This window comes from Silurus aristotelis, assembly GCF_946808225.1.
Source record: "Silurus aristotelis genome assembly, chromosome: 21".
NCBI classification, from domain to species: Eukaryota; Metazoa; Chordata; class Actinopteri; order Siluriformes; family Siluridae; genus Silurus; species Silurus aristotelis.
The window spans coordinates 15989506-16003379 of NC_139594.1; the positions used below are offsets into that span (position 1 = coordinate 15989506).

The 13874-nt window shown below is 38.6% G+C and overlaps 1 protein-coding gene across 5 annotated transcripts in view; it reads right to left on the reverse strand.

The window, feature by feature from the left end:
• Positions 1–4142: 4142 nt before the first annotated feature.
• vps50 (VPS50 subunit of EARP/GARPII complex) overlaps positions 4143–13874 on the reverse strand; it is a 207510-nt gene continuing 197778 nt past the window's right edge. For all 5 annotated transcript variants that reach the window (XM_083523569.1, XM_083523567.1, XM_083523570.1 and 2 more), the window contains 2 exons: positions 7757–7946; positions 4143–5034 (listed from right to left, as the gene is read on the reverse strand). In XM_083523569.1, coding sequence (XP_083379695.1) covers positions 4915–5034; positions 7757–7946 — 310 coding nt within the window. In that variant the 3' untranslated portion in view covers positions 4143–4914. The remainder of the gene's footprint in view (positions 5035–7756; positions 7947–13874) is intronic.

The window sequence follows — 13874 nt, forward strand, 5'->3', positions numbered from 1 at the left end:
CCCGACTGGTGGAGAGCTGCAGTGATAGTTGACTTTCTACAACTTTCTCCCATCTCCTGACTGCATCTCTGAAGCTCAGCCACAGTGATCTTTGGGTTCTTCTTTACCTCTCTCACCAAGGCTCTTCTCCCCCGATAGCTCAGTTTGGCCGGACGGCCAGCTCTAGGAATGGTTCTGGTCGTCCCAAACGTCTTCCATTTGAGGATTATGGAGGCCACTGTGCTCTTAGGAACCTTAAGTGCAGCAGAAATCTTTTTGTAACCTTGGCCAGATCTGTGCCTTGCCACAATTTTGTCTCTGAGCTCTTCAGGCAGTTCCTTTGTCCTCATGATTCTCATTTGCTCTGACATGCATTGTGATCTGGAAGGTCTTATATAGACAGGTGTGTGGCTTTCCTAATCAAGTCCAATCAGTATAATCAAACACAGCTGGACTCAAATAAAGATGTAGAACCATCTCAAGGATGATCAGAAGAAATGGAAAGCACCTGAGTTAAATATATGAGTGTCACAGCAAAGGGTCTGAATACTTAGGATCATGTGATATTTCAGTTTTTCTTTTTTAATAAATCTGCAACAATGTCAACAATTCTGTGTTTTTCTGTCAGTATGGGGTGCTATGTGTACATTCATGAGGAAGAAGAATGAACTTAAATGATTTTAGCAAATGGCTGCAATATAACAAAGAGTGAAAAATTTAAGGGGGTCTGAATACTTTCCGTACCCACTGTAAATGTTAGCTATTAGTGGAGCTAGTACATCAACTGCTAGTGGCATCTCAGAAGTTACTGTAGCTACCAAAAAACAATATGAGGAGTTTGCAAAGGATTTTAAAGTGTTGCTTTACATCCTGCCAATTAAACACGTGTGCCACGAGTCTGGATGTCCAATTATAAACTGAAGCAGCAGATGTGAGTTAGCAATGATCTAACTAAGCTAGTTACTTAAAAATGTCTTAGCAGAAAAAGTGCTGCATTTAAATGCACTGAGCCAAATTGAACGCTTGTATAGATTGCAGTCATCTTTCCGAGTTGAAGGCAGAATATTCTTTAATATGCTACAGCATCAAATTCTGTAGAGAACACAGAGATGCTCCAGTTTATTGGCATACACTTTTTGTGCATAGTCACAGAATATCTCTACTTTTGTTTTCTACACTATTTCAGTTTACATTATTTCATCTTTGACTATCAGTCTCTTGGCAAAGTTGTGATGCATGCTGCTACTGAGGCCTGTCTCAAACCATAGGTATAAATGTACCTTCAGGGACACCTGATAGAAATAGGCTACCAGGGATGTGTGTTTCTTAGAAAGAAAAAAAGCCTAAGTGCATTGCTGTTAGATTGTTCAGGCCATGATAAATAAATGTTTTATAAACAATTATTCTAGACTTTAATGGAAAGTAACACTAGAGCACCATTAAGGAGGAAAAAGTGATACTGGGGTTGATTTCTTTCTAGTCCAGACTGTAAATTCAAGTAACGCATGTAATCGGTGACAAAGGGGCAGGTAGATACAATCTTTTGTGTAACTAATATGCAGTGGTGAATGAAGTACATAAAGCAGGTACTTAAGTGAAAGTAGAGATACACTTGGTAAAGTATTAGCAAGTATTCGCCAACCATTTTTGCGCCCATATTTTCACGGACCGGCCTTTAAGGTGTGGCAGATAATTACAACAAAATAAAATGATACGACCAGCATAAAAACTGGATATTTTCTAAATATAATAACAAATTTGAATCCACTGTGTTGTTTTTTGTTCATTTTGCTCGCTTGGGGGTTTGAATTTAGCGGTAATGTATTATGTGTTAGCGGCCGGAGCCCCTTTAAGAAGGTAGTGTATGGAGGTAAGACATGTGACCGAGGCATCATGAGGCGGAGAGAATCTGGTAATTTTCCAAAATAAAACATTGTTCAGAATCAGATAATAAATAAAACATAAATAAAGTAAGTTATGTATTCTTTCTATGCGGCCCGGTACCAATTGACCCGTGTCGGTCCGCGGCCTGGGGACCACTGATCTGGTGTACCTTCTGCTTCTTCTTTCGACTGCTTCCATTAGGGGTCCCCACAGCGGATCATCTGTCTCCATACCCCCCTGTCCTCTACATTTGCCTCTTTCAACCCAACTACCTGCATGTCTTCCCTCACCACACTTATAAACCTCCTCCTTGGTCTTCTTCTTTTCCTCCTTCCTGGTGGCTCCATCCTCAGCATTCTCCTACCGATATACCCCATGTCCCAAAACGCCCTACATGCACTGTCCCGCTAATAAACTCTGTTACTCTTAGCAACACCAATCTATAAATATAATGATAAGTCAAACAATGATTAATATCTATTTAAATTATCATGAGTTTCTTCCATCATTTATTCCTCTCAAAATGTTCTGCTTGCTGTTGATCTGACGCTGGACTGTTTGTTGGTGATAAGTAGATACACCAAGTGGCAATCAAAACAAGTTTAAAACAAAAACGTGCTCGACACTGATTGGTGGCTCGCTGCGTGATTGACCAGTTATGTTTTTATTTACTCATAAATAAAAAAGAACTATTGATTTTACTAAATGTAGTTGAGTAAAAGGTTATTTGACTTTGAAATGTAGTGAAGTTAAGGTCTCCCCAAAAGGAAACACTTCAGTAAAGTTATGTGAAAAAGCTACTTAAGTAGAGTAACTAATTACATTTACTTCGTTAACAAATAGACCAGCACTCACTTACCTCAAAGCTGTTATCATTCCTCACACTGCACCACGCTCCCTCAGATCAGGGTCAGAGGTAAAGTTGGTCTATATCAGGAGTATTTTATCTTCTGGCAGAGGTGGTGGAATGAACTTCCCCTAAATGTCTGAACAGCTAAGTTCTTGGCCATCTTCAGATGGGTGAAGACCCGCCTCTTCCTGAAACACTTACTAAACTAGCACTTGTTTAATTTATTGTTGTATTTATGTATTTTAAAAAAGGGTTATCATTTTTCCCAACAAAGTTTTAAGACCATGTTTTTTCCTAAGTCTCCATTTTAGTGGACTAGTGTTGATGTTATTGATTGACTGTATCTGGATAAGGTAGTGTGTCTGCTAAATGACGCACACGTGAATGTGTCCAATGAGAGTTAAATGTACACAAAATGACAGCTGATGGAACAACAGGATTAAACGTGTTCTGTTGTTTTTTTCTTGGGTTTGTTTACCTTGTTTGAAACTCTATCAAAATCATTATGCAATTTAACACTTAATCTAAAACTTCCATGTAATATCATGGTCAGCTGTTACTTGGAATGCTAATAACTGATTCCTGACACATTATCTGTCAAATGTTTGCAATAATAAATGGAGAATAATTGTTTTTTCTTCTAAATTATACCACAAATGACCCAATCACCAAGAAGTAATACATCATAGCTTGTAAGGAAAATTTGGTCACTATTTGTGATTTTTTTTTCCCCCAACCATGGGTGATGCCCAGACTCGATAGTATATGCTGATGATTGGATCCTCACATAAGGTTTTTGGTTAAGCACCAGCTGATGAGATACAAGTGTAGAAAATTGTGTCATTATTATTTCAGGCTTCTAAATGCAAGTCACAGTAGTGACATTTTTTTTTTCTCTAGTGATTGAATAATGCTACTCTTTACATCTCTAATTACTGAAGTTTCCTACTTCTGAGTGCTCGGAGGAACAAAGAGAAATGTGTAAAGGCTTCTGTAAATTTCCCAAACCCCAGAAGGTGCAGAAGGCTGACTGCACCTACATATAATTATTACATTATTACAGTCAACCTGCTGTACAGCCGGAGCTCTGTATCGTACCGCTGAGGACTGAGGGTCTTCAGGGAGACGTTAGTACTCTGGAGATTTATCAGCACGTTATAATCCAGGAGGGTTTCCTGACTGCATTTGGTACACAGTGACACACAGGTGTAATTGATCACTTCACATTCCCCCTTCTAGCCAACCTGCAAGTGTGAATATAGGAAAAGATTATGGTAAAGGATTCGAGTTAAAAACAGCTCACTAGGACACACTAGAGCAAAGGTGAAGCAACATTTGACATTTTAATTACTTTAACAAACCTACAAAAATATTTTAAAAATTGGAATACGAACTAAAAAAAAACAAAAATACACAAGCACATTATTCAGAATGTTAGTGTATTTATTTTGGGGCTTTGGATTTCATCTTGTTACAGTAAAGTAATAATACGCATACAGAATCATGGAGGTTTGGACAACTACACATTCGTTCTTTTTTTCTTTTCTTTTTTTTTACACTCTCGTTTTTATGAACGCCGAAACATCCAGCAGCTGGAATAAATACAATGGAGCTACTCATGTATACAGTATAAACTACACGTCACGAATTGCACGTCCTTTAACAGTGCATAATACACAATGCAGCAAAAATTCTAAATGTCCTACTCTATTAATCAGCCGTATCCCTAGAATTATAGAATAAATAATAAAATCAGGATTTTTTTTTTTTTAAGGGTACAAGCGAAGAACATACAACTCGTGTAACAGTGTTAAAGAAACAGATATTAAGACCAACCGTAAGCAGGTGAAAACGCTTCATTACAGCTTCTAAAATCTACACATAGCGTATCTGAAATAGACCTACCTCTATAAATTGAGTGTTTCAGTTTTGAGCATATTTGCAGCTTTACAAAGTCATTTGTTTGCGATAGAATTACCTGAAGGATCCCTTCATTTTTACGTCGCTCTAACACCGATTCACCAAACCGATCCTGAAGCACACTCATAAGCAGTGTGAACATGAATTACTTACATTTACAAATAAAACAAAAATGCATAAAGGCAGCGAACAGTATGTCAGGATGGAATACTGTGAACTGATAACTGAATGAAAAGCAGATTATCACTGCTGTTTTTCAGCTCTGGGTGCCATGCTGTCGTTTATCTTTTGGGTCGGTCAATATCATCGATAGCTGCGAGGAGCTTCTGTCTGGCCTTTTTGTTGATGTGGGAGCCGAGGCACACGTTCACCAGGTTGGCCAGCTGCTTCATGGAGTATTCCTGCTCAAACGCAATACAGAGTTTAAAACAACAACAAAAAAATACCCATAAATGCTAAATGGGAAAAAGAAAATGTGAAGGCAAACATACACTATATTGGCAAAAGTTTGCAGACACCTCAAATTCCATATTTAGTCCCAATTTGCTTTTATAATTCCCTCCACTCTTCTGGGAAGATGTTCCACTAGATATTTGTGTTCATTAGCCACAAGGGTGTTGGTAAACCCAGCCATTATGGATGCACAAGCCAGTGCACTCTTAGTGCCGGTCCCAAGCCCGGGTAAATGGGGAGGGTTGCGTTAGGAAGGGAATCCAGCGTAAAACGTGGCAAATCAAATATGGGGATCACAAATGAGAATTTCATACCGGATCGGTCGAGGCCCGGGTTAACAACGACCGCCACAGGTATCGTTAGCCGACTGTTGGCTGAAGGAGGAGAAGGAGAGGAGGAAGGCGTCTACAGAGACGGCAGGGAAAGGAGCAGTGTAGGAGAGTAGAGGTTCGGGTTGGTACTTTAAATGTTGGTACTATGACGGGTAAAGGGAGAGAGATAGCTGATATGATGGAGAGGAGAAAGGTAGATATGTTGTGTGTTCAGGAGACCAAGTGGAAAGGGAGTAAGGCCAGGAACATTGGAGGTGGAATCAAACTGTTCTATCATGGTGTGGATGGAAAGAGAAATGGTGTAGGGGTGATTCTGAAGGAAGAGTACAGTAAGAGTGTAGTGAAGGTGAAGAAAGTTTCTGATAGGGTGATGAACGTGAAGCTGGAAGTTGAAGGGATGATGATAAATGTCATCAGTGCCTATGCTCCACAAGTTGGCTGTGAGATGGAGGAGAAGGAAAGATTCTGGAGTGAATTAGATGAAGTGGTAGATGGTGTACCTAGGAAAGAACGATTGGTGATTGGGGCAGACTTTAATGGGCATGTAGGTGAAGGAAACAGAGGTGATGAGGAGGTGATGGGTAGGTATGGTTTTAAGGAGAGGAATGTGGAAGGGCAAATGGTGGTAGATTTTGCTAAAAGGATGGAAATGGCAGTGGTGATACTTATTTTAAGAAGAAGAAGGATCATAGGGTGACGTATAAGAGTGGAGGAAGGTGCACACAGGTGGACTATGTGCTATGCAGGAGATGCAACCCGAAGGAGATTGGAGACTGTAAGGTGTTGGCAGGGGACAGTGTAGCTAGACAGCATCGGATGGTGGTCTGTAGGATGGTTTTGGAGGCGAAGAAGAAGAGGAGGAGAGTGAGGACAGAAAGAAGAATAAGATGGTGGAAACTGAAGGAAGAAGATTGTAGTGTGAGGTTTAGGGAAAAGGTCAGACAGAGGCTCGGTGGTGGAATTATATTCTTTTGCTGCTCATCCCACGTTCTCCCGTGTGCTGTTCAGCACCGCGCTTCTACCAAGCGCACCCGTGGATTATATATACAGACTGCCTCTTTTCAGTTTGGGACTTAGTGGACCGCGCTCCCAGAGCGCACCACCGGAATATTCACTTTCAAGGCAAGTGTTTGTGTTTGGCTTTGCCCTGTGTTGCAATAAACTGTTTTGCTTTCACTTCAGCTTTCGCCTCCCGTTCATCGCATAACATTAACAACAAAAGGCATATGTGCACCAACTAACAGTAGAGATTTACCAGTATACAATACAAACCACCGTCGATTCTCAATACAAACCTTTATTATATTCTCCAACATTATAAACACAAAGATCGCTTACAAAATCGCTAAAAACGTGCGGGGTGTAGTTCGTTTTTACAAAAAGCTAACCAGTGTCAACATTAAATTCTCGAGTCATTTCACTCTGACACACAGCTCTGAAAAATATCCTACACCTGTAGCATCTGTAAGGCTTGATTTTTCCGCGAGTTCTTCTGCGGCTGCACAGCACTGATCGAGATAACCGACGTTAAGTGGCAAATTTGCCCCCCTTGTGCTCGAGATATTAGGGTTCGGCGACATAAAAGAATCGACATAACCGATTAAAAAATGCTAAGACAAAGCGAGAATTTGGTGGTTCCACTTCAAAAACTTCGACTTAATAGGGTTGGCGAGTTAACCGAGGTCGAGATAAGTGGGTTCCACTGTATTATTTTATATTAATGCTTATTTATATACCGCATCCAAAGACGTCCTGTACAATTGTGTGCCTCCAGCTTTGTGGTAACATTTTCAAGAAAAAAAAACATATGGCAGGAAATGTCAGGTGTCTGCAAACTTTTGGCAATACAGTGTACAGTGTAGTTATGAAACCAGTAGACTTTTGATTATTTTCACTTTCACTTTTCACTGTCAATCTCAGTGTTACGGACAGATTGAAATGATTTCTGTATTTCATGAATGTTTTTTCTTCCCAGTGCAGGCTTTCAGATAGCTATAGTGATGTATGCAAATATATCCCTTCCCTATTGGTTTCGAAAGCTTTAAAAGGTCAAATTCACTGCAATTTCTTGTTTTGTTTATTTTGTTATTTTCTTACTTTTTTTAAATCAATCCTTGATTCACCTTAAAGAATTGAAGGGTTTTGTTATTACGGCATGATTTCATAGCGCAGTCAGACTGACAACCGATCGATCAATGCTGATGAGAATCCACACTGGCCATTTTAAAAAGCAAACACATACATCATACAATGCCGTCCTGCTACGTTTATTCCATATTTGCTATCTCATTGCAAAGTCTGAAAAAAACAAGAAGAAGAAGAAAGGACTTGCGCTCACCCGGTGGTTCTTAATAAACTGCTCCATGTCGTTCTCAGTCAGATAGTAGGCTTTAATGTAGGTCTCAACAAACTCCTTATCGGGGATAGGTCTGAGGTCGGTGAGCTTCTCTAGCTTCATGAGGAACTGCTGGAAGTCCAGCTGCATCAGCGCTCGTCCTTCATTACTGCACTTCTTCACATTAGCGTAGCTGGCAGATGACAGAGCAGAGAACTGTGAGCTCTACACGTATGTAAAGATTTGACCAGTCACTTTAATTTTTTACATAATCTCCAAAGTATGTCTCACACACACACACACACACACACACACACACACACACACACACACACACACACACACATACGCGAGAGAGAGAGAGAGAGAACATGCTAAAAAATAAAGTTCTATTTGTTATTCTTTAATGTTCTAAATACAAAAGATGTGACTGATAAAAAAAAAAAATAATCATATTACTTCACATTTAAAAACAAAAAATAATAATTTAGCTGGAAAGAGGAAAACCCTTGAACAATATTTAAGCAGTTTTTATTATTGCATTATACTATTATTAGGAATATAATAAAACAAATAAGTATATAAGTGAGGAAGTAGTTAAATAAAAAAATTTATAAATTGGTCTGTGTGTGTGTGTGTATACATAAATACACACTAGGGGTGTTCAAGTCAAACCAGGACTTTTGTGTTTATCAAATAAAATAACATTTCCAAGAGTGGAAACGGCATTTTTTTACATAATCCCCTGCTACATTTATACACCAGTGTTTAGGAATGCCTGGAAAGATTTGGCATAGAAAGATTTGTCAGTCCATCTTAGGACAGCCTGCTTCACCTTATCACCGGGGAACCCCCATGATCGGGATCGTCACTGACGGACGCATCTTTGAAACGTTTACGCCATTCGAAAGTCTTACTGCAGCTGAGTAATTTAGTGCAGCTTCACCGCACTGTGCATCAAGTCTTCTGTAGATATCTGCGGGTTTTACGTCAACGTTCACAAGAAACTTCATTACCACATGCTGTTCTATGCACCCACTAACACTGTTGTCTGCCATCTTGATTTACGATCTCTGGACTGGCCCTCGACATGTGCGCCCCCTATCAGTAATAGGACACACTAACCACTTACTATGTGTAGTACCGCCAAGCCTAACATATTGAACATAAACACCATTGACTTCAAATGATTTTATATATCATATTTTTATACCCACAACAATGTTAGGACCATTTTAAGAGCCAGTTTTAATTATGTTCTCAGGAGCAATGAAAGCCTCATTAACCAGTAATACACGGATTGTTATTCAAAAGACAGAATGTTCACTTACATTTACGGCATTTGTCAGATGCCCTTATCCAGAGTGACTTACAGTTAAATTAGATATACAGCTGAGCAACTGAGGGTTAAGGGGCCTTGTTCAAGGGCCCAGCAGTAGCAGCTTGGTGGTACTGGGAGTTGAACCCATGACCTTCCGTTCAGAAGTCCAACATCTTATCCACTCTGCTACCACTTCCCTCTGGTAGCTCACTTGATCTTGGCCTGTCAATGAGCAGTTAATAACGTGTGTCTGAGCTCAAAAAGCAGCTGTGAATACTAATGTTGACCATCATCATAATGTCCAAAATATGGACCTAAAGGAAAGTAGTAAATCAAAAGACACCCGACAATATATACGTTTATATGAATTAAGATGTGGCCAATAACTGTATACGGTTCCTTGCAATGTGGAAAGACTTTGAGGATACATTTGCATTAATTATGGACAAAATCTGCCCCTATTCTGAGGAAGGGGGTTTATGACAAATGGTTAAACACAAGCCTTTACACAATAGGCAAACGCACATGGCTGATCTCAATTCGGGACCATCCATAGCAAAGTACTTAATCCCCATTCCCACAACTAAGCACCCATGGGGAGTTTAGGTCCTTGCTCAACGGCCCAAATGTGGCAGTCCGGTATGGCCAGGACTTGAACTCACAACCGGCTAATACAACTTAACAAGCCTATTTTCAAACTTTAGTACAAAAATTGAATTTCTTTTAAGATTCTTTTTCTCAATTTATTATTTAATCAAAAACAGTATCAGAACATTACAGTATTTAAACATTTTTCTTTGTTGCCACTTTTTATAAAATAATTAAATCTTTTCTTTTTTTTTTTTTAGCGCTGGACTGCTTTATAACCAACAGCAACAAGAAAATTTTGTTGTTAAATTGTTAAAATTGTTAAAACCACACACGATAAAGACAAAAACTTTCTCGTTGGCAGTGGCATATTTCCAACATGGGAAATAGAAGAATGCATCCCCCAGAACAGAGTACCAAGAAGGATGAAATGAGTGGCAGTCATTACCGATCACACGCTTTGTGCAATTAGCTAATATTGGCTGAAATGAAAAATGCTAACTGCTTGAACTGGGGCTGAAAAGGCCAAGAGATGGGTGTGCTCTGGGGTCTCTCTCTTGTTGAGAACTGAGTGGGAGCAGGGCTTGTGGAGAGTAAAGTGAGTAAACTGTAGCCTCTGATGTGCTAGAACATCATCGCTAGAGACACATGCACACTTCACTAGAGACCTTTTTTCAGGTAGCACTGGTCATTGCTTACCATTGTTCATTAGCTGTAGGCTGCAGCCCACCCAATCAGAAGTTAGAAATCATGCTATTTTTACATTTGGCTAAAAAAATCTAATCAAACTTTGATTTAGGGAGCAAGAAGCAAATAGCCCACTCCTGCCCACTGCTACCCCCAGCCCTGACTCTCCATGACTATATAAGTGTCACATTATCTATATACCTCTAACTAATTCCTGGATTGGACTTCTACAGGGGTATAACTTTGCCGTAATAAGGATAATGTACTTACTGAAGACAAATAACTAAAAGAACTGAAAGCACTTTTTTGTGAGATGCATTGTGTGCGAAGTGTTAGATGAAACTAAATGAATTTAGAACCAGAGCCATGCAATTATGCTTGCGCAAATCAGATTTGAGTTCAAGAAGCTTGAAGCAAAGTTTGGCCAGAGCATTCCTCCATAACAAACCACAGGAAGACACACACTGGGCTTCCAATGTGCATTTTTATGCTTTTCATTTCCTCAGGAAACTATGCAGTTCCTCCCCTCTCCTCTCCATGCTCTTTCATTGGACCTCAATCATCAGTTTTTGGGGAAAAAAGTTATGAAAAAGTTATGTCTGAAAGTTGTTTAAATGAGTCCAACCAAACAAAAACAGAAAAACTGTCCTGGTTTTATAAACACTGGTTTTCTTTTGTTCGAGTAAAATATACCTCGATCACCTGTAAATTACAGAGTGCCTGTATGGCACTGCTGAACCGAGACAGATGCTGAAGTCATTATGACTTACATCTGTAAGAATCGCTTATTATTTAGCAGCATATCAACTTGCTTGTGATAAGGGCTGTTGAATATCGCCAATGTAAATTGGATTTTTATTTTAAGTTTGCCGTAAATCCATAAAACTTTTATTACTATATAAAACATTTCAGCTTTACATGAGACAGAAACTTTATATATTATAAAAAATTCCTTGTAAATATGTTTCTGAATAAAAGCATTTTCTAGCAGCATTGAAAAATGACACAATATCAAAGGTACCTGACATGAGAGACATAAGTGAGGAGAAACCCATGTGTAAGTCTTGAGCGCCCAGGTCGGCACCTGGTGTAGACAACTAGGTCATGCCCTGATTTAAACCAATCAGGGTTCCTACACATTTTTTTTTTCAAAATTCCATAATTCCAGATTCAAGTATGCAGAATTACCTAACACTTAAATATGCAGACATCCCTAAAGAACATATTTAACATCTGAAATAATGATTTTAAATTCCAACTATAACGAGTTATGTTACAATCCCTGATGCTTATCAGAATCTCTGATGTTTTCCATGTGTTTATTCGCACGATCGGGGGCTCTGTTCTGTCATGGCTACTGCTGCTTCATAACGTAACAGATCCAGTCCTGCGCAGATCTTTGGGCAGCGCTGAGAGTCTGCTTCTGACTCCATGAAAAAAACCCCACCTTTTGGCTATGTCCTTACTAATATACCTTGGGCCTTCCATTCACACTGAGAGTGCGTTTTCAGTCAACGAAAATGTAGCTTTTTAGAAATGCCTCCAAAGTGGAAAAATTAGACTAAACATATACAATTCCCCTTGAAAAAAGAAACATCAAAAGGAGAGTCAAAACCTCGCCATTTTTTTGTTATTCGCGAGGGGTCATGGAACGTAACCCCTGCGAGTATCGAGGTCGCACTGTATAAATATTTTAGAAGTTTTTCATTTAATATTTTAGAAAAAAAAAGGGCAATAGTTTTTAAAAAAACAAACTTTTTTTTAATACTCATGGTTCTTTGTACAATACTAATCCAGACCTGGAAATCACTTTAATCAAATTCCATATTTTTCCCAAAATGGATAGAAACCATGAACTATAAAAGACATTTCATTAAATACTAGAGCTTTTTTCAATACAAATTTCCAAAAGTAAACGTATCCATCAAAATATAGAGAAATGACAGGTGAATTTGCTGTCATTTATCCAGCACAATATATGTAGCATTAATAGAAAAAGGTTTGAGAATTGACACTTTTTCTGGTACAAGAAAAGGGCAAAGAAAAAGAAACTGGTAACTCGTTGGTCAAGATGCTGGACTTCTTATTGCAAAGGTCAAGAGCTCAATTCCCAGCAAGCTGCTACTGTTGAGCCCTTGAGCAATGCCCTTAACCCTCAACTTGTAAAAATGCATAAATGTAAGTCTAAATGGCATTAGTGTAAAATATAAGTGTACACATGTAACTGAAGATCATACCGTCCCCTTAATATCCACTGGGCATCGTGTGCGAACTCTACTTCCATGAATAGCAATTTTGCTATGTGCAGTTGATATCTATCTTCTGCACATGTCATCCTTCTTTCATATGCCGGTACGTATTATTACAGTTCTTCTTAGTTGCTTGGAGCATTTCTCAAAATTCTCAAAACTATTCGCCCACATCATGTAGTCACTTGTGCACATCAGAAAAGCTATTTCTAGTTGCTTTGATCAAAGTGTGACTGCTTTGGTACTTTCATTTAAATAATTGTGTACAATTGTCTGCTGTTTTCTACATTATCTAATGTTTTATGTCATGTCAATCATAATATATTATACTGGGTATGTACAGCACAGTAAAAGTGTGAATCCTGCGGGTCTCTTGCATTTAATATTCCACATACAGTAATACGTACATTTGTGCTGTTGAAATCATAGACGCCATACAGAAAAACTGCCCATTTTAAATTGTAATCCAAACCCTAGTTTACATCAGGAAATACTGAAATCCTTTGCTGCACACTATTATTCACATTAATACTGATTATAAATATTCACTTCTATTTGCATTGCTTGACCTAGTGGAACTCTAACTGGACTGGTCTCTGGACTGGACTGGAGTCACTTTATTCTGTACTTCTGCCATACATATCCATCCATCCCTTCTGCTAATTCATGTATGTATATACATCTATATACGTTTTTGCTAGAGTATATATATATATATTATTCATAGTTATACTTCTATTTTTAGATTATATTTTAATATAATTTCATACTATTTTATTTATTTTTCCATTACACTACACTTTTTTCTTATCTTTATATTGTATTGTACTTATCTTTATATGCTTGTATATATACAAGCTTCAGTTAGTTCAGAATGCAGCAGCAAGAGTTCAAGAAAATACGATCATATAACCCCAATCTTATCGTCCCTACATTGGCTTCCTATTAAGTTTCGAATAGACTACAAGCTACTGCTACTCACTTATAAAGCACTAAATGGTTTGGCTCCCATGTATCTATCCAGTCTCTTAACACGCTACAATCCGTCACGCTCCCTGAGATCTCAAAACTCTGGGCTTCTAGTAGTTCCTAGAATAGCAAAGTCCACTAAAGGCGGTAGAGCATTTTCACATTTAGCTCCTAAACTCTGGAATAGTCTTCCTGACAGTGTTCGGGGTTCAGATACACTCTCCCAGTTTAAGTGTAGATTAAAAACATATCTTTTTAGCAAAGCCTACACATAACACACATCACACACATCACATCACAACCTTGT